General features: G+C 36.9%; 1 protein-coding gene across 5 annotated transcripts in view; it reads left to right on the top strand.

Annotated features, from left to right (window-relative positions):
- ATRNL1 (attractin like 1) overlaps positions 1-20,953 on the top strand; it is a 432,328-nt gene that overhangs the window by 36,201 nt on the left and 375,174 nt on the right. For all 5 annotated transcript variants that reach the window (XM_086899053.1, XM_086899052.1, XM_086899057.1 and 2 more), the window contains 6 exons: positions 3,082-3,165; positions 5,123-5,236; positions 5,650-5,778; positions 8,817-9,025; positions 18,161-18,335; positions 19,450-19,537. In XM_086899053.1, coding sequence (XP_086755179.1) covers positions 3,082-3,165; positions 5,123-5,236; positions 5,650-5,778; positions 8,817-9,025; positions 18,161-18,335; positions 19,450-19,537 — 799 coding nt within the window. The remainder of the gene's footprint in view (positions 1-3,081; positions 3,166-5,122; positions 5,237-5,649; positions 5,779-8,816; positions 9,026-18,160; positions 18,336-19,449; positions 19,538-20,953) is intronic.

Genomic DNA, 20,953 nt, shown 5'->3' with positions numbered 1-20,953 from the left:
ATCAGTAGAAGTGTGACACTAAGTAATACAGACATAAATTAATTTCTTCATAACTCTTTATTTAATAGTGAATATTTGTAATATTATGAATGTAGCATATGCTTTGTTTCTCCTAAAGAACTGATATAAATCAGACCTCTGTCCATCTACCAGCAGTTTTGTGGATCTTTGTGTTCTGCTGATGACAGAAAATAGCCAATGACTTTTCTGGTTTAAATTAGTGGCCCTCTCTGAAAGATTTGGTGGTATTATTTTTTGCAGGAAGATACAGGAGAGATGACAAGACTGCATTTTTCGCATATCTATAAATATTACAGCAGGAAAGGCCATTTTAATAACCTGCTCTGATGTCTTATGTATTGCAGGGTGTAGATTTCATCTGACTACTCCTTCACTTTGGACCAATAATTTCTGACTGAACTAGAATGTACTTTTTTTCTTGAAATGCATCAGTCTTGGTTTAAAGTCTCTGCGGTGGTAAATATTGCCACGGTACATTTGAACTCAGCTGTATTTACCATTATTTTATAGCAGTGGTAAATATTCCAGGTGAATGTAGATATCTCTTTATTGCACATTTTGGCTGCCCTGTGTTGGCTCTAGCCCTTGCATTTCTGGTGAATGTGTCTGCTAGGTGAAACCCTGTAGTGTCACTCATCTTTCATGGAATCTGTTGCTGACTGATTGTCTTGGTGAGTGACTGATCTGTCATTGGTGTTTCTGAATGCCTTTAGACGTGCAGCATCCTGATGTCTTTCTGTCATTTGGTAGATCTGTTTTACAGTATGCTGAGATGGGAAATGTTCTCTTGGCATGCACCTCTTTGATTATAACCCTGCCAACTATGAAAAAATATTGTTGAAAATAGTATGAAAGCTGATGTGCAATTTCAAATGACAGTACAGAGCATCAGCTACTCCCCTGTGTGTTCTGTTGGAGTCTGGGTATGATAAACCCATGGTGCCTGGGCAGGCCACACAAATTGTTCTGGCTTCCTCTCATCACTGGGGCTTTCTCAGTGGGGTGCAGTGCAGGCACCTCCGTGACTGAGTGCAGAGTCAGGATGACTCACCTGGATTGTGGTTATTTGACAGAATCACTGTTAGTCACAGAGGAAAACTGGTGTTGAATACCTGGCTTTATATGAAAGAGAATATTGCCCTTGATTGGGCAAGGGATTGCCTGAGAGTGGTACTGCTTATCTTTGTGAATTATGGGGTTTGGTATTTGGTAACACTTGGAAAGAAAAATAATACAGAAAAGTTCTTGGTATGACTCAAGAAACTTAAAGTAATTTCCATCTGTCTTGCTATGTATTTATTTTAAATAGAACTAGCCTTTATCTTACCATTTTCTACAAACATTATTGCAAAGTAATCTCAAGTTCTTATTTATTTACCTTTTTTTTTCAACAAAATGAAATGGCTGTTTCAAAGGCTATCTACTCTTCCAAAAGAAACTACTTATCAAAAAATTATCATCCTAGGAGACAAGGGAAATTGTTTGTACTTTACTGGTACCGAAGGGCTGATCTAATAAAATCAACTCTTATAAGTCACCTCCATTGCACTGTACAACTTCTAAGAAGGCAATGGTCATGATTGCAAATGACTACTTTTAAGATTTCACACTTCTTCCAGGAAAATATATCTTCTTTGGATTGCTAAATAAGACTTTACTTCTGTATATAAATCATAGGACAGCACTGAAATTATTTTGATTGGATGTATTACTGCCTTTTATAATAAAAAACAACCACACAAAACAGACAAACAAAGCTTTTCTTATTTAGTGATGCCTATTCTTAATGATTCTCTTTCAACAATATAGTGAAAGAAATGAGCTGTTCTGAGGATGTATTTATATTTATTTGTTATTAAAGAGTGGAATGGTCTGTTTCCCCAGTGGAGTAAGGGCACTGGAGATGTGTGTTAAGGCCTGAACATAATCATAAAGGATGCAGAAAATAGAATGGATTAGTGAAGATACAAAGTGCTGAAGGTACCAGGCTTTTTCAGAAAGCTTTTATGTTAATAGATTATTGAATTTCATCTTCTGTTTTATCACTGCATAGATTAATACAAAGTAATATATATGAATGGATAGAAAAGGTTCCCTTTCTACACAAAGGGAATTTCTGTACGTGATGAATATTGAGCTGTTATCACTCAAAAAAATGTTACAGCAGATATTTCTGTTTCAAATGTCAGAATAGTAGTTATTGAAAGAGCAAATAAAACCTTAAATGGAAATAGAGAATAAAATGGAAATACTGTTGCTGCTGTACAGATTCATGGTTCACTTGCATCTTGAATACAATATGCTGATCTCTCTTGCATCTCAGCAGGCTCTAGGAGAATACATAAGATTTATTAAAAGCATTGAGCAAGGATTTCTCAGGTTGGAAAAGGGGCAGAGGTGGGAAAGAAGGGAAATAAAACACAGATCATTACATTTTGAGTGGTATAAAGCAGGAACTCAAAGGCACAGCTGTGGACTGGAAGTGTCCCTGAGCTGCAAGTCATTGAAAGTGGTGTAATGCTGTGTGGAAAATCTGCAGGGATTTACTCCTTCCTGGATAATCACTGGAGACCACTGTGCAGAGACAGGGTAGTGACTAGGAATAACAGAGCAGCAGGCTGACAGATGTGCTTATTCAAAGTTATATCTTCATTTGTCCTGATCTAGGAGAGTTTTCGTATGGCTGCTGTTGTCAAATTTCACAAGCAAGTTATAAGGCAATGGCAAAGCAAATAAGCAAAACAAACCAAAATGCTCTTAAACAACCCCCTCCTTACATTGGCTTGGATCCATTTCGTGTGAAGGATAATTTAAATTATTTGCTACTGAACTAGAAAAAATACAAGTGAATGCCTGGGGGAAGAAAGCAAATCAATGGTATAGAACAATCAGAATTCAAGTTTTTATGAGCACAAATAACGTGATGAGAAATATGAAGAGAGACTTGACTGTTTTACCCTACCCCCAACTTTCTTTCCATCAAGAAAGATTCTATTGGCATGTCAATGATTCATTTTCTGTTGTCTCTGGTTTATTACAGCCCTATTTTTCCTCTTGTAGGTTAACAGAACCTTCTGGATATTTAACAGATGGACCTATAAATTATAAATATAAAACTAAATGCACATGGTTAATTGAAGGATAGTAAGTATCTATTTTCATAGCTTAACTTTTCTGAACAGTTTGGTACTGTGTGTTCTAGAGATCAAAAGAACTCCTCACATAGAGACTGCATGAGGATACAATATGAACAGTTTTGTGTTTTGTTAGTTTATTTTGGTCTTGTTTTAATTAAAAAAAAAAGGTATTAGCATTTACAGGATTGCTTAGAGTTGGCCAAATTCCATTCCCACTCAAATTGCTGGCAAAAATTAGGCTGACATCGGTATTTGGCCAGTGCTGCAGGTCCTCAAAACCCAGTGATAAATTTGTTGTGTATTTGAGTACCTTTAGATAAGTTCCAAAAGCAGTTACAGAATCCCTTTATTTAACTTATTACCTGACTTACCTTATTTAACTCATATTAGTGATAAATTAGGAATAGCCTCAAGTACAGAATGCTTCTTCAGTTTTGTTTCTCAAAAGTTAGTGCTTCTATAAAGTGTTTTGTTTTGCATTCTACATTTGCTCATGTACTTAGTTTTGAAATAGTTTTATGCCTACATTTTAGATACCTCGTGCCTGTTGCTGATTTTTCAGTTTATGCAGTACAGAAACACACAGACATGTCTGAAGAAGTAATGAGAGACATAAATTAGCGTGGCTAAGTGTTGATGGCACAAATTGGTTACATTTCAGGAGGATTCCCCCCACCTCCCAGGATATGGGTCAGGATTTTGCTGACTCTAGTTCACACTTCTGCTAACATTCTAGAAGAAAATTAGCTCCTTCTGTATTTCCATGTTGCCATAATCTCAATTTACCTTGGATATCTGCTGTACTGCTGCATTTCAGAAATGATGGGTCTGATCTAACTTTGGTCTGCATACATGCAGACAGTAATTTAAACAAAGCAGCAGTGAAATTACGGTGTTTGTAAAATCATTTAAATTGAATCTTTATTATCTAGAAGACCAGGCTATAGCTGAATATGTGTCTGAACTAGCTAGACTTCTCTTTTTTCTCAGGCAGGCTAGCTCAGGAACATTTGCAGCGCACTAAAGTGGCAACATGCCTTAGCACTGTAGTCAAACTCTGCTTTGAAGCTGTTCCCCACTCCACTCCTCCTGTTCTCAGGAGATGGCAGAGTGGGCAGCTGGAGGAATCGATGTGCTGCACAGTCTGGGGAGGAGTAAAACAACCAGTGCCAAATGTCAGCACACAAGGAAGTCACATATGTGTATAATACTCTGTCTTAAAAAAATGAACAAAGAGCTCTCTCCAAAGGATCTGCCACAAAACCCCATGTTTTCCAAACTGACGAATTGTACCCAAGCCTGTCAGTGATGAGGAGAACTACAAGAAAATAATCATTATGTTTCATGGAAAAATAAATAAATATATATAAAAAAATAAAAATGTCCGGTAATTCTGTGATATGTGAAAATTCCCCTTTCAGAAAATTTACAGGTCTGTTTGGACCTCAGCCAAAATCTGGTGACATTTCCCATGTGTTGGGAGAAGGGAGGAGGCAGGCACTTGCACTGATAATGGTTTCAATTTTAGATTTGTGTTTTAAGATTTTTAGTTTCAAGAATTAGTGTAATACTGGAAAGATGATGTGCAGGTGATTTTTATCTTGAAAGATGCATTAAAGTTCATAGCCCTGACATTGTAAAGTAAATTTAGTGTATTAAAATGAGATATTTTAATTGCTCTAAATTTGTTGTTCTCAACACGATAAAATCTGGTGAATCTAAGCCTCTTATTAACTTTAGGGATTATTAGCTGTGGACTGAATATGTTATTTTTAAATTTTCTAAGATAAGGGGAAATATTTGCTTGCCGTGGCTTTTGTTATTTAACACACTGAAATATTTACTTACTACTCAAAAAAATGTTTTAACAGAGTTATATTGGCATGATCAATTCTATGTGAGTTCTTGATCTTATGATCTCAGTAATTCTGTAAATAATGTGTTACATCAATGCTCTTTTTCAGCCCAAATGCGATACTAAGACTAAGATTTAATCACTTTGCCACAGAATGTAGCTGGGACCATATGTATGTATATGATGGAGATTCAATATATGCACCTTTAATAGCTGTATTTAGGTGAGTGTATTTACTAATCTTTCTGTCCATGTAGTCATGTATGAACATTTTCAGTTATTGGGAAAAAAAGTAGCATTAGAGGCTTTAATGTTAATTAGCTTGCTTTCTTATCTTAATATTATTGGGAATGTGTATGTAAAATTGTATTAGAATGCATTCCAAAATGTTACAGTTTTGGTTAGATAATCATAGCATATCCAATTATTTGGATACTTTCTGCTGACATTGTATGGAATGTAAGTTTTATATACCTTGTATAACTTTTTCTTTAAAAAAAAAATGTTTTAAAATTATATTTGACTCATCTTGTTTGTCTAGTTAATAAGAAGAATATAGAACTCCCTCTTTCCTATTTTTTTCTCCTAAATGCGTCAAAGATGGCTTAAAAACATTTTTTTCCTTCTCTTTTCCAGTGGTCTAATAGTCCCTGAAGTGCGTGGAAATGAAACAGTTCCTGAAGTGGTTACTACATCTGGCTATGCATTGCTACACTTTTTTAGTGATGCTGCTTATAACCTGACAGGTTTTAACATTTTTTATTCGTAAGTATTTTCATACTAAATAATTACCTGTTTTTTTCAATAGCATAAGAGTCATTCTCAGTGGTGAGTGTCTAAAACCAGGAAGGCTGGGCTTGTTATAAATGATAAAGGTGTGAGTTAGGGGAAAAAACCGCCTAGAGTTTGGTTTTTTTTGTATGGGTATGGTTTTTTTGAGTGAAGTCACATGGCCATTCCCAGAGTATGTTTTTCTTGTGCCATATGGAACTAGAATGTATCCCCTCCAGTGTTTATCCAACACATATAGCTGTCATATGGACTGGAAGGGAGATTATATCTGCTGTCATACAAATTCCCTTCTCTTGAACTGGGATCATCTGTTGCTTGATTTTTCTTGCTGAATATACTATGGCTTTTGAAACCTTCCAAGCAATTCCACTTGGAATTTTTGTGCCAGCCACAAAGATATTATTAAATTTCCTCTTCTTGGGTATTTTCCCTCCCATTTCCATCTCAGTCTACTCTCTGCCTTCATAGATTTAGTTTCTGTGATGGCAAAGTCTAATCTGATATGACCATGATTGCTTTTGTCCAGTCTTCTTTCCTGTGTCAGCAGCTCTGAAGATGCATCCAGCAGACCTGAGCTTTTTCCTTTATATATGCACCATTTGTTTGCAACTTCTGTCTCACTTGGGAAGTGCATGTGACACCTGCAACATCTTTTCATATTGCATGCCTTGGTTCAAGAGGGAATTGCTTGCTCCTGTTGGACCTGTTCCTTCATGTGACAGTTTTTCCATGATTGAAGATATGTCTGTTCCTTTCAATCCCTTCAAATTCTGAAATAGCAGTTATGGGATGTGGTGGCCAGCCCTGCATTTCTTGTGTTGAAATCCATGTAATATTTTTGTCACGTTCTTCATTAGTTAAAAATTCCTATTTGTGTTTTTGACCATAGCTTTGCTCTTGGCACAGTACTTGGTACATTGTCTGTGGGAAGATTATTGTTGTAATTTGCAGCAGATTGCCCACCTTTGACCAGATAATAAAGAGCTATTCACAGTTTGGGAAATCTCACTATATATATTGCATTGGAAATGGCAACCTAGAATTCTGGGTATTCTTAATTTTTGTCAGTTGACATCAGTAAAATTCAATCACCTGGCAGAGTTTCTATTGTAATTAGTTACATTTTTCAGTTATCCCTGAAGCTTTTATTACACTTTTTAAATTTGTCTTGGGAGCAAATGGCAATAAGATTTGGCATTCTTAAGAAATGAGTGTATGTGCAGTCTTTCATTACTTTGTAATGTGTTGCATGCTGCCTATCATTACCTAATCTTTTTTTGTAGATTTAAAAAAAATGAAAAAACTTGTCAGTTTTTAATTCCATTACATATGTAACTCATGAAGAACTCTGTTCTTTTGTGTCTTTTATTGCAATGGATACTTTTGAAACACTTTTTTAATAAAACAACAATAACATCTTAAAGAAGTACCTACAATTACTTTTTATGGCTGTATTGACTTTGCTTCTGTCACTGGTCTATTGCACTCTGCTTCTGTTATCCTCTTCCATAATTTTTGACTTCACCTTGGTGGACCACTTGTATTCCTTTATTTTGGGGAAGACAGAAACACAGAATGTATGACTGAAGTGCAAGCAACTGTAATTACTCCAGAACAGTTTGAGTAAATTTTCTGTTCCTTGGAGTCAGGCAACTTTCTTCCAATTCTGTGGATCCAGTTTTCTCATTTTGTTCTAATTCTTAATGAACCATTTGGAGTGGGAAATGGTCTACTTTCCAACTAATATCTCCTGATGGAAAACTTAACTTCACCCTCCTGCAGAACACTCCCAGTGAGGTTGAGGGAGAGGTTCCTCACAGCTGTAGCATACAGTTAATGTGTTACCAGGTAAAACTCTCAGGATATTTGGAATGATGGTCAGATGTGGAATTTTTTTATTTTAGCAGTGTAATAGAATCAGTCTTCTGAGAAGTGAGTCTCTAGAAGACAAAAACATGTCTCCTCATTGTGCTACCACAGCTACATCTTGCCAAAGGCCAGCCTTGAAAAATTCTTTGCTAACTTTTAACAGCTCTTTTTCCATTCAGTTAGAGCTTCATTCAGTAAGGAAGCCTGTGAACAGTATTCATCTCTCACATCTGCAGGGAGTGGTCTGTATTATCATCAGAGGTTTGTAGTAACACTTTATTTTGAGTTTGCTGTGAGTCATCAAAAAAAGTTTCAAACCCTATTTGGACTTCTTCAAGCATGTACTCCCTGAGTTCATGGAAACTCTTGGACCCACATACTTCCATGTCCTCCATCTTCCCTCATTTCAAGGAGTTGCCTGCATTTCTGGAACCACTTTACTTAGTTTTGTACTCCAGTTGCCTGTGATCTCAGTGTTTGGTAGGGTGTATCACAGAAATGCTAACTCTCAAAACAGTCACAGAGTTCTTTCAGCCCAGGCTCTCCTGTTTTTACATCATGGACTGCAGAGTTAAGGTGGCTCTTTTATTAAGGATTCAAAGCATGAAGTGCTACCTGTAAGTAGTTTCAGGATATTACCCATCATGTATTTTTCCTTATTTGTTTTTCCCTCTTTGTGTTAGGCATACTGTTTATCATATGGACCAAAGCTACACAGGGAAACCCTTTAAGTGTATGCCTCTGGTGGAGAGTTTAAGCTCAGTTACTTCCAGTGTGGTTGTTTCTAGAAATAACAAACATTTGAATGGACTGAGTGCTTATACTGGAATACAGGAGAAAAATAGGTAGTGATCTGTCCAAGCAGGGCCTGTCCTTCTGCTTAATGTCAGTATTTGTTGCAGTACAAGGTATTTGTGATCCTCAGTGCATCACAGACTTTGTATGTAAGATTGGATCAACACCTTTTGAGCTCTTTTGCCTGTAAAATCATCATTAAACTTGTGTTTTATCAGTACATAGAAATTTTTCATGGTAAAACATACTTTCTCTAACAAATACTGCAGAGTGCTGTCAGATGAAACCATCGTCATCAGCTCATGGGTCATCATTTCCCTTATCTATGTATTTTTTTTTTTTTTCAGAATTAACTCTTGCCCTAATAACTGCTCAGAGCATGGCAAGTGCACAACCAGTGTGTCTGTACCGAGCCGGGTGTACTGTGAGTGTGACAAGTACTGGAAGGGAGAGGCCTGTGACATTCCCTACTGCAAAGCCAACTGTGGGAGTCCGGATCACGGCTACTGTGACCTGACAGGAGAGAAGCTCTGTGTTTGCAATGACAGCTGGCAAGGTAAGGCTTGCTTTGTTTAGTGTCTAGGTCATTTGATTTCCTCCCTTGCCCTCCTTATATGCCACATCATTGCATCATATTTTTAATGTTTCCTGAAGAAAAGTATCCGCTGTTTGGTTTTTTTTAGGTATTACTTGTAGCAGCCTCTCAATGAAAAAGGAACTTTGTTATAATTGTACAAGAGTGTCTGTGGGGGCAAGTGGATGTACTGTAAGCATGTAGTGCAGTTTTACTCCCAGTACCATAAATCATTGTTTTTCATTACAGATAAATTATTTAAGATCTTAAAATGTTTAATTTACTTACTATAATTATGCTAGATGCTTGTGGATTTTTTTAATCGTTTACCACTTCTGTTACAAGTCTCAATTGGCTTAGCTTGCTATGCTTAGAAATTGCCATTCTCTTAACAGAAATATTAAAATCCCTCCAGATTACTTGGCTGATATGCCCTCTTCCCATGACTTCCTGCCTCTCTTCTGTTCTACTGCTGTTTCTTTTGGCATGTCAAAGGAAATGACTTTTTAACTCCTATTAGCTGTCACACCTATTACTCCACAGCCATGATGAGATTTAATACATTTCACTTCTTAATAATTAATGAGTTGTTCATTCAAAGGCAGTCAGTGCACCCACATAAGGGAAGTGGTTTAGCAATATGATCATTGAATGGGAATAGTGTAGACTTATTACTGACTCCATTAAAATCTTCCAGGACTGTAGTGCACAAAAAGATCCTGAAGGCTTAATCTCTAGCCAGAAGTTGTCAGTATTTACAGCAAAAGAAGCCCTTTTATTTGTGCATGGATTCCTTGTAATGTCAAACTGCTGAGTGCACAGATGTCACAAATCTTTGGAAGTGCTTTTTAGGCTCTACCTTCAGATACAGTGTTATGAACTTAATTAGAACTTTTAAGCACAAAATAAAATTCAAAATCTGACTACTGCTGGCAGTACCTTCCTTTCACTTAGCATTTCTGTAAATACTCCTCACTAGCTCCTACTAGTATAGTGTAGCTCCTCCCTCTTTCCTACAGACCATGTAGAGATAATTTGCTTCATGCATCATTTGCATCAATTCCTTAGATTTTCACTGAATATACATAGATCTAATTTTTTAAAAAAATTCTGTCATAGTTGAGCATTGATTTATTTATATTTATTTATATTTCTTGGTTTATTTATACCTGCATTCTCTGTAGTTTCTACACTGACACCATCTTCTCTGCAAATTATTTGCAATGCTGGAATCATAAATTTTTCTCTTGCTGCCTGACAAGTTTTTCTTGTTATGGTGATTCAGACCAAGTGGCTGAAGGGTCTTGATTTGTATGCTTTAGGAGAGAATTTCATGTTTCATTTTTTATTGCTGTTTTCTTTTTATCTTCTTTTGAGTAACTTTAATGCCTGTATTAAAAAAAATAAAAATTATTGAAGTGCATTGATTTGGATGTATAATAATTAGAACCCCTGATTCAGAATAGAAATACCAGAATTTATTTTACTGCATGGAGTTTTTATTTTGCAATGGTGACATCTTGTGGTTATTTTTGAAGGAGCAGCTCTGAAGAGCACGAGACATCTGGGCAAAACAAGTATTCTGTGTAAGGAGAATCCTTTTGGGGTAGTCTTTGGGATGGAATAAACTTCTTTGAGTAAAAAGTAGGGTCCTCTGATTATTAGATGTGTCTTGTGGAATTTAATACAATCTTCTTGTAGATACTTGTAGCTGGCTGCTGGTTGTACAAATACAGAATAAATCTTTGATAAAAACTTTAAGACTTTGAAGACAAATAATTGACACAATTTTTAACAGACATTGCTTTTAACAAAACATGCACTAGTTAAATGCATTGTTTTTTAAAAATCATGGTATTTTTAATAATGCAAGTAATCTTAAATATTTTTGAGGTGGCTAGTGTAAGAACAATGTATTTACAGAAAATCTGGTTCATTTAAAATATTCACCCAACATAAAGGAGAACTTTTCCCAAAGGAGTATTTTCTTGGTGAGTTCTGTACCATATTACACTGTTCCTTTTGGTTAGTCTTGATGTTATCTAACAGAATGTGTCAATGCCTGCTGATAAAAGGCTGTGGATTTAATTCAGGGAGGAAAAAACTATGCCTTAAAACTATTGACTTGCTCTCCCTTTCTTTGCTAGGCGCGTGTAAAAGAGAAATGGGGACATGGCTGAGACCAAAGTGGTGGCTCTTGCACAATCTGACCTATTAAGAATTTTACAGAAAGATGCTTTTGCTGAATATTTGCAGCTAGAAGATTCTCTTTGATACCAGGAACACCATGTCTTGGATTGTTTCAGGCTATAAAGGAGCAGAGAGATTTCCAAACAGTTTAAAATTTCTGTGACAGGTGAAAAAAATTCAGGATGACTGGAAGAAACAGTTCCACATTTTTAAGAGGGTTAAGTGGACTGTCTTTGAAAATGCTGAAAACATTGCTGACTCCTGGGTGTAGACAGGGGGGAAAAAAAGGAGTTGAAGGCTCTCTCAAAGTTAAGAGAAACTTTGCTACTTTGATCATTGAACATGAGCACTGGAAGAAAAAGGGGAAATTAGAGAGGAATTACAGGGTGTGTTTAAATTAGACTTTAATAGGATCAGTAGGGTACCTTCAAAACAAATGTGATCCTTCATGTTTATTATGTTTTGGATTGCATTGTGAGATGGTTTGGGAACAGAGGAAGTGCATTCCTTTTATAAGGAATAACACCAAAAATGGGCTCTAGGGTTGCACATAATGCACACCAGCCCCAAACAGACTGTTTAATCCAAAGTTAAAACTCCAATACAATTTCTGGAACATGTATAGTTAGTTGGTTCCCCCTACAGAGCTGCTCCTAGCAGATAGAAATGTAGCACAAGACCAGATTCTGAAATTAAACTAATTAACTTTGAAATAAGTCCATTAGCAATTCAGGCAGCTTGAATTTTATAACATCTCTCTAGGGGAAAATGAGCCTTTCTGTAAGGAGAAGAGTCAACAATGAATGTATAAAAGGAGCTATGACTACTGTGGTGTAAAATCAGTGTTTTGCTTGCTTGGTACTATGGCATTTATTCTAACAACATCTTGAGTATGGCCAGAACAACTCTGTCAATGCCTATCTCAGGTTATCCTGGAAGGACTCACTGGATTTGGGTTTGTTCCCAGTTTTCAGTGGAAGGCTTTGATGTCAAACTCTCTTGTTTGGCCTGCCTTATTCCCCAATGCTGAGATTTAGTAAAGCTGTGCTTCTGCAGTGCTGGTTTATTGAAACTGCTGGGGAAGGTTTGAGATGGGGGCTCAGGGAGCAGCAGGTGAAATGCAGCACTGGGAAGAGCTTGTGCCAGATATGTGGAGGTCTGAAATCTGAGATTTTGGCCTGTTGTGCCTGGATGTTCTTGAACAGGTAGCACACAAGTCTGTGTCTTCAGAGATGAGGACCTGTGATGTAACATTTGCTTTGGACAGAGCTATTTTTGGAAGAAAAAAGAGAATAGAAGCAGGTTTCTTATAATTATGCTGCCCTGTCATAATGCCCTCTTTGTATCAGTTTTGCTTTTCAGGTCATCTCATGGACAAGTATCAGTTCAGAAAGGAGAAACTGCAGTTTTACAATCTGGGAAATGTCCTGTTAAATATATGTGGATTTATACTGCATGTAAATATAAAGACACATATCCAAGGAATCTTTTTGTCCCCCAGTTTTAAGTTAAATTCCTATTTCTGTGCTCTGTATTTGTAGTTTTTCTTTTTCAAATGTTGATCATAGACATGAGAATTGTCTATGAAAAGTTTACATCTATAGAATAGGTAGGAAAGAATTGTCCTGTAATGAATGGCTATTTCATATGTACTGGATATGTTCTTCAGATTTATCTTCAGCTGAAATTTAACAATTTGACAAGCATCCTTGGAGGACTGTGCAATTTATAAACAGAATATAGCTGTCAGAATTAGAAATTTAGTGTCTGAAAATTGTGTGAGAAATATCAAATGTTCTTATTGCAAGAGAAAGAACATCACAGGTAAATGAAGAGGCAGCTCCAGTTTTAAATACCTTTATGGTGTCACTTGACAATTAGTGAAAGCGATTTAAGCAGAATTTATTTGATTTGTTTCTCTAAATGGCTGCATTAAAGGGGTTGATAATGCTCTCTATGTCTAATTAGAATGAGATTTAGGAAGGGAGTCCCCTGCTATTTGTGAGTTTTAATGAAAAATGTAATCCATTTAGAATAAATCTATGACCCAAATATTTATTTAAAAAGCATACACTTAAATTCAGTAAAATAGAACTTGATTAAAATAATGATCCCAAGCAATAGTCTGTCCTCAACACAAGAAGTAGATAGTGCTGATCTCTCTGATAAGGCAAGATGCTAAATTTACTTTATTATCTGTAGCAGCTTCATTTAAGATTAGGAAGAAAGTGATTTATGCCGCTCAAAAACTGTTAGCTTCATTTCGGCACTGTGTAGAGTTCTAGACCATAACTTGAGGGAAGAAATAATGAAACATATATTGTGATTAATAACAAAAGAGCTGAAATCTGAATTTATCACTGTAGTTCATACAAAGCTAGTCTCTAAGAAAATTGACATGAAAATGTAGTATGTTTTATTTGAAGCTCAGCTTTTGATGACAGGAAATCATTGAAACTGAAGAGTGCAGTGCATACATAAGGAAACAGTAAGGGGAACTCAGCTGCTTCAGCATGAAATGTGAGTGGGTGTGCTGAACATGTATGGAAAGGTATCATAAGGTATTATGCTCCTTAAAGGCTCATTTTGGGACTGATATTGTTACATCATTTTTGTAATCTACCTATAAGGCTGCTAATGAAATCTGGTAATACAAAGGTGGAAGGTACTTTAAATATGAAGCAGAACTAGAATATCCAAAGAAATATCCAATATTTCTGCAAAGAAAGTCTGCAAGTAATATGTGGAATTTAATTAATTCAGTATAAATTGTAAATTAATATGTTTAGAGACTAAGAGTGTTAAGAATTTATTTTATAGTCTAGGATCAAAATGTGGGAGGTGGCATGGGAGAAAACTTGCTTGTCTATCTCAATTAGAACATGAAATTAACATTAATAATTTTACATACTCTGGAAACTCCAAAGTGCCAAGTGCACCGGTAGGATGATCAGTCACAGAAATTTCAGTTAAATATATGAAAACATTAGTAGTATGCTTCATATTTTGTTAATACAGTTTCATGAATACAAATAGGAGCAGACTCAGAGGGAGAACCATTAGGATGGACAGGGCTATAGAAGGCACTAACAGAGCATGGTTTGTTTAAACAAGAAAAATCAAGGCTGGGAGGGAAGAGTGTTGTTTGTAAACATTTATGGGGTGTATAGACAGACCAGGTCTTTAACTACAGTGATAGCAACAATGGTAGAAGAAAAATTGGGACAAACTGGTCATCAATACATCATTTGTGAATTGGAAGGAATTAGAGCTGACAAGTTTTCTGGAAGTTGCTAACAGAGATACTGGAGCTTGGTACCTTGCTGCCATTAGGATGGAGTCTCAGAATCTCTAGCCCAGTGGGTATTGTCAGCTCCAGCTGATCTGAAAGTCCCTGCTTCTTTTAGAGAGTGAGAAGCAAAACCTGTTTTTGTTTAAGATGACAAATCTTGTGTGGTGTCTACCAGAGACTGTACTTGTTCTCAGCCATGGAAGACTAGGAAAGCTTTCCCTGCTTCCAGCAGACAATGCTGTGACACCTGGCCTTATCTTCTGTGCCAGCCTTGCTGCTCTCCAGTGTGGGATCTGGAGCTGAGCAGTTCAAGGGTGCTGTGGAGCAGTGCCCCCACTCATGGCATGCCCTGCAGCCCTTCTGGCTCCCCTGTTCAGACCAGTCCTGCACATCTCCCATGGCCTGATGGCCCTTGGATGATCCACTCCTGCCTGAGGAGAACAAGAGTAATAGCACCCAGGGGCATTTCAAGAACAGCATCAGCTCATGTGCATCAGGATTTCTGTGTCATTCCTGGAGGAGCCTGAGTCCTGGCACAGCTCGCTGCCCTGCTGCTTTAGATGGACACCTCACCAGGATCTGTCTGGCATTGGGTCTCATTTTCAGCAAGACTGTTTGCAGGATGGGAGAATTAATTGCATCCAGTACGGATATTGCAGAGCTGTGCAGGGGCAGTGTAGGGATACATGGATACACCTACATTAGAATGCCTAGAAGGAATGACTGAGCCATTCCAGCACAACTGGTCTGACTCTAGGACTGGTTTCAACCACTGAGCTGTGATGGTTGAAAAATTATATTAAAGTATTAATTCTCAACTCAAATGATCAGATGAACAAAACCAGAATAAACAAAAAATACTTTCAAAATCGCTTTCTAGATTGTATGAAGAGCACTGTGAAAGTTATATTCAACACATCAGTACTTCTGGTTTTTTTCCTCATGTGCTCCCAAAGGAAAAGATTTAGTTTGAAGATGGTAGATGATGTTTAGTCATTTAGCTGGAAATTGATCTTATGACTTAAACTACTGGAACAGATTGTTACTTTGGCTTTTCATGAAACTCTTCAATAAATAGAAATTAGATTCTTTCTTTTGTGTGGTGGGGATAAATCACTTTTTTAAACCTACAGAATTTTTTCCTACCTTAGAGAATAAGGTAATTGACTTCCAGTTCAGGTTTATAAAGTTGTTTGCAGTTTTAAAAGCATTTCCCCCCCCTCCAGTGGATTGACTGACACATTAGGAAGATAAGAAAGCAGCTCAGTTTTAAATGAATGGAAAAAAATCATATTTGCATAAAACATAACAAAACATATTTTTCATTATCTTTCTTCTGCAGCTGTAGTGCTCTTCGTTGCACAGAAGGCACACATTTAGTGAATGTGATGTTTCTGAAGAGAATATGGATTTTTGATGAAATAATAGTGTATGTATTCAAGTAGGAAAATCTAGAAATGATATTTGTAAGTCCTACATTTACCTTGTTTTTATAAAGCAATAGCCATACAAAAGAATTTGCTTTTTAAGTGATGTTTTGGTGGAGGCCAGTACTATTTTGTTGTTTTGCATTTTTGCAGCTGTATATTCCATTTCTGTCCCGATTGATACGTAACGTGGTCAGTCCTTGCCCGTGGCAGTGGGGTTGGAGCTAAATGATCTTTAAGGCTCTTTCCAGCCCCAAACTCCCAATGACTCCACGGCCCAGCGATGGTTCTGCTCTCCCTCTCACCTTTCCTGTCCTTCAGTTCTGACAAAGCACAGGCTGGAAGGGGGCTGTCTGCGATATTCTTTCCACCACCGATCTGGCTAAGACTTCTGCATTCTTAACTTAGTATGAGGCGGTTTTCTTGGGTTCATTTTATTGCAGTCTGTGCCCGGTACCTCTGGATGTGCCGCAGGAATTCTGGCTTTGCTCGCCGCTCGCCACCAGGGGTCGCTGCTGGCCGCGACATCGCGGTGTCCGGCGGCTCGGGGTGACAACCGGCTTCTCCTGCTGGCCTGCAGGCACCGTTTCCATCATTTGAAGCTCTTCCCTGATCAAAGAATACTTAGTCAATTGTTTATTTTATAGCCATTTTATATTCAAATTGTTTCCTCCAGTGATTTACCAAAATTATGATTTTGCTGAGGTTACAACTCTATTACAGTATCAATTATTAATGCTTAAGAAATAATATACTGAATTGTTCATATTCTCATTAGACCTCATTCAAATACCATTAATCTTTTCTGAGTAGAAGGTATAATGAACTATGGGAATTGAGTGTCTCCATCGTTTAGTGAATGGAAGGTAATTTGGATACAAGTGGACATCATTCTTCTGTAGTGTACTAGGAAAAGTTAACATCTGGTTCTGTACACTTTGGATGCCTGGTTGTTGTGTATAGGAAGTAAATGTAACTAGTTGCCCCAAAAATTATAATAAACATTGGAAAAACATAATCTCCCTGCACTCCAGTTTCCCCAAGATAGTATTTTAAAATTATTGTAAATTTGATGTACATTACTTATTTAGCTTATTTAGTAAACTTCAGCAGTCCTCTCTTCTAAAATTATGTCTGGTCTCTCCTTGACACATGTAAATCTTTGCATCTGGGGCAGTCTTTGGCCAGGGAGTATCCTTGCCAAAGAGATCTGATACTTTTTATATGAAGAACTGTCTCTTCTTGTTTGCCTTGAACATGGCTTCTTCAAGTTGCATTTCAAAAAACTTAGCTCTTTATATTCAGGGAGACTGTGGACTCTTCAGATTCATTCTCTTTGTTACTTATTTTATAATTTATAGACATTTATAATTCACTTCCAAATTTTGTTTTTTCCAAGTGAAAAAAGTCAGTAGTTCAAAGGAAATCAGTGGTTTCTGTAACTGGAACATCCTTATTACTCTCCTGTAAACAGTCTCCAGCACCAATCTCTTCTTTTTCAGTAGGAGACAGTTTTCCAAGGTTACACAAGTCACAGATTTATGCAGTGGGGTAACAGTATTCTTGATTCTGACATGATTCTTTATTTTGACCATTGCTGAGTGGTGATGTAATATTTTCATGAGCTGTCCTGAGATGATCCTAAAATGTACCTTACTTAGCTTTCAATTTAACTATGTTGAATTTTGTGTATTGTTTTATTTGTATTTTCCTCTTGAAAAGTGATGCAGAATGGCATTTGCAAAAGGCAAATTTTTACTTCTAAGATTCGGTATAGTATAATGCATATTGTAACTTAATTTACTGTAATATTATTTTCTTTGATATACACTTATTCTGGTTCAAATACAGTATAGCTTTTCTCCAAAGGTAACATACAGTGCTAAAAGTTTTAGACCTAAATGATAGGTCATTTAAAAATGTGATGCTTTGTGCCTGTCTTTCAATTTATGACTTACAGTCTGTCTTCTGAGAAGAATGTGGAAATGCATTGTTATTATTTGAGCTAATCTAATGCTTTCAATTAGATTGACATCCCATGTTGTCAATTTTTTCATTGAGCATCTGTTAAACATAAAAGTGTACACCATATTTTATCAGAATGAGCAATCCTGACATCTGTAATTAAGCCTCCCCTGTTTCTGCTTTATTGGCTTTAACATCCCCATCTAACAGATTGTACAAATTGCACATTTGTTTACAAAACAGGTCCAGATTGTTCTTTGAACGTCCCCTCCACGGAATCTTACTGGATTCTGCCCAATGTGAAGCCCTTCAGCCCCTCTGTGGGCCGTGCTTCCCACAAGGCTGTCCTGCATGGGAAGTTCATGTGGGTGATTGGTGGATACACCTTCAACTACAGCTCATTCCAGATGGTGTTGAAGTGAGTGATTTCTCCTTTGTCATGTCCTTTCTGATGGGGCTTAGGAAAAACAGATCCTACCAGGGAGGGAGCTTCTAATTTAGCTTAAAGGTTTATATCCCTTTCAGATTCCTTATTAATGGTCTTATTTTATGCTTGGAATTTTCTTATGATTATAGAAAGTGGAAATATAGGCAACATCAAACTGTGGGTGATATTTATATGTACTTCAGTTTGGTGAAAAACTGCAAAACATAAAGAGCTTTGTGGTGATGGAACAGTGAAAGAAATTCACTGCTGATATTTTCACACAGTATGTTTTGAATTTCATATCCATTTTTGATGTTAATTTATGGTTACAAGACATTTGTATTTAGTGCTTGCACTTTGCCTGCTGGTGCCATGCTAGTCGGGTCAGCAAGGTCATCTGTATTCCACTTTTTCATACTTAAGGCAGTTTGTATGTATGTGTATTTGACCACCTACTGAAAACAAAGTTGAAGCAGCTGTTAACAGGACCCAGGTGATTTGGTTGGGAACTTCATATGTAGAGGCCCTAAATGTGGCAAATGCAACTGTTTGTATATATTTGTTAGCATATTATTAGCGTTTATTTCTCTTGCTGTTGTCTATCTCTTGCTTTCTTCCACACATTTGCAATCATCCAAAACAAATCCCATAATCATTTAGATTTTTCTTTTCTACCTTTGTCATTTATTTTTTACCTCTCTTATCTAATGCTGTGCATTAGTTAATTAATTAAAATATAGGAGAAATTAAAATCAACCATATAGTGAAGAGGGTGCCCAACAGTAAATCTTCAGAGTAGTGCAAAAGCATGAGGCATGACCAGTTTGGTGGGGTGGGTTTTTTACATGACTGATAATAGAACAAGTCTTGTGATTTTTGTTAGTTATTCCTATTTTCTGAGATTGTTGATGGGTCCCTTAAAGAGCTGCTCCTGTGCTGCTTGAGGAATATTTATTGCACTGTCAGAAGTCAGTGCATTGTTGTTCAAAGGATCATGTTGCCCCACTAACAAATTGCCATGTCAGTTGGAGTTAGTTTGAACATACAAGCCCTTCTATTTTCTCAACTGGTTGAAAATGTGGTTTTTTTTCTATTTCTCTTCTAGCTACAATTTGGAAAGCAGTATATGGAATGTAGTGCCTGTATCCAAAGGGCCACTCCAGAGATACGGACACACGCTTGCTTTGTATCAGGTTTGGACTCTTCAGTGTTCTGTATAGTAATTTATATGTGTGTGCTGTTAGTGATCCTAAAATGAGTCACTGTGAACAGAGACTTTTGAGGATAATTAAATTTCTAAATATTTTGTATTAATGTTTTAAGTGACATTATTGCACGGTTTTTGGAACAGAGATTGTGCAATACTTCTCAATCACTTTGGTGACCATTAATCTTATGAGCTAAACCTGCCAATGAAAGGCAGAGGTGTGTGTGTGAGATATAATGGGGCTTGTGGGCAGTGCTCTTGCTCACCAGGCACCATCCCCAGGGGCTGAACCCCACAGGCAGAGCCAACTGCTGGCAGCAGGGTCCTTTGGCAGCACCACTGCCAGGCATGGGGACTGCTCAGGGAATCCAGGAGCACAAGGAGACAGGACTGGAGAGAAGGCTCCAGCATAGCCTGAGGGGGCTGTCAGGGAGACGAGCTACAGAGGGTGACAAACTTGGTAAATGTGACAGAGAAATATGGAATTGGTGTCACAAATTTTAATTTGTTTGCATAAGGCACCCCCAGCAGGGTAGGACAAACAGGATTGTATCCAGTCAAACCGAAGTGTTCATCTCACCTGATAACACCTCTTGAATAATGGGTAACAGTGAATGCCTAGGGAAGAGTATAAGAAAAAATGACAGGAACTTACAGCAGCTTCCTCAGAATACTGTCCTACTTTGCAGCTGGGATTTCATAAAATAGGATAGTATTTTTGTGGAAAAATTATGAATCCCTGTTGTTTGTTTGTTTATTTATTTATTTTCAATTTTTGGACCATGTATTTATTTTAAAATTGACATCATCCTGTCCATAAGAATTCCAGAATATTTTTTTGAGAAATAAAACCTTTTCAGAAACTGGTACTAGCTGGTTTAATTTTGATAGTCCCTACTTCTTATTCTCCATTTATTTCCTCATACTACTAATGATTTTCTGTAAGGCCATCACACTCTCTACCATTTCTTTTTCATACTGAAAATTCCTTGTGTTTTTAGTAATCTTCTATAAGGAAGATATTTCATACCTTGAATAATGTTATATCGTGGCCTTTAGCTCTTCTAATTCTGTTATATCCCTTTAGAGAAAGGAGGAATCAGTCTTTAGTGTGACTTCTTACCTCAGACATTGATGTTGTAGGGAATTCAGGGTCTAATTTATTTCCTAATAATTATTTAGGGTACTTTAGCTTTTTGAAAATCTGCTATTGTTTTTGAACTGGTAGTTTTACAGAACTGTTAGTTACATCATCAAGGTCTCATTCTAGACAATTCAAAACCCATCCCCCCATATGTTTATAGATTTTAAATTGGTTTTTTGTGTGTCTTTTCATCCTTATGCACATTAGCATTTATTTACTCTTTAGGTTTTTTTTCTTGCATTGCACATGCAGTATTAG

The sequence above is a fragment of the Cyanistes caeruleus genome, chromosome 8, assembly GCF_971803275.1.
Source record: "Cyanistes caeruleus chromosome 8, bCyaCae1.hap1.1, whole genome shotgun sequence".
Lineage (NCBI taxonomy): Eukaryota > Metazoa > Chordata > Aves > Passeriformes > Paridae > Cyanistes > Cyanistes caeruleus.
Note: the sequence above shows the minus strand (reverse complement) of the source record. Positions and strands in the feature narration are given on the sequence as shown.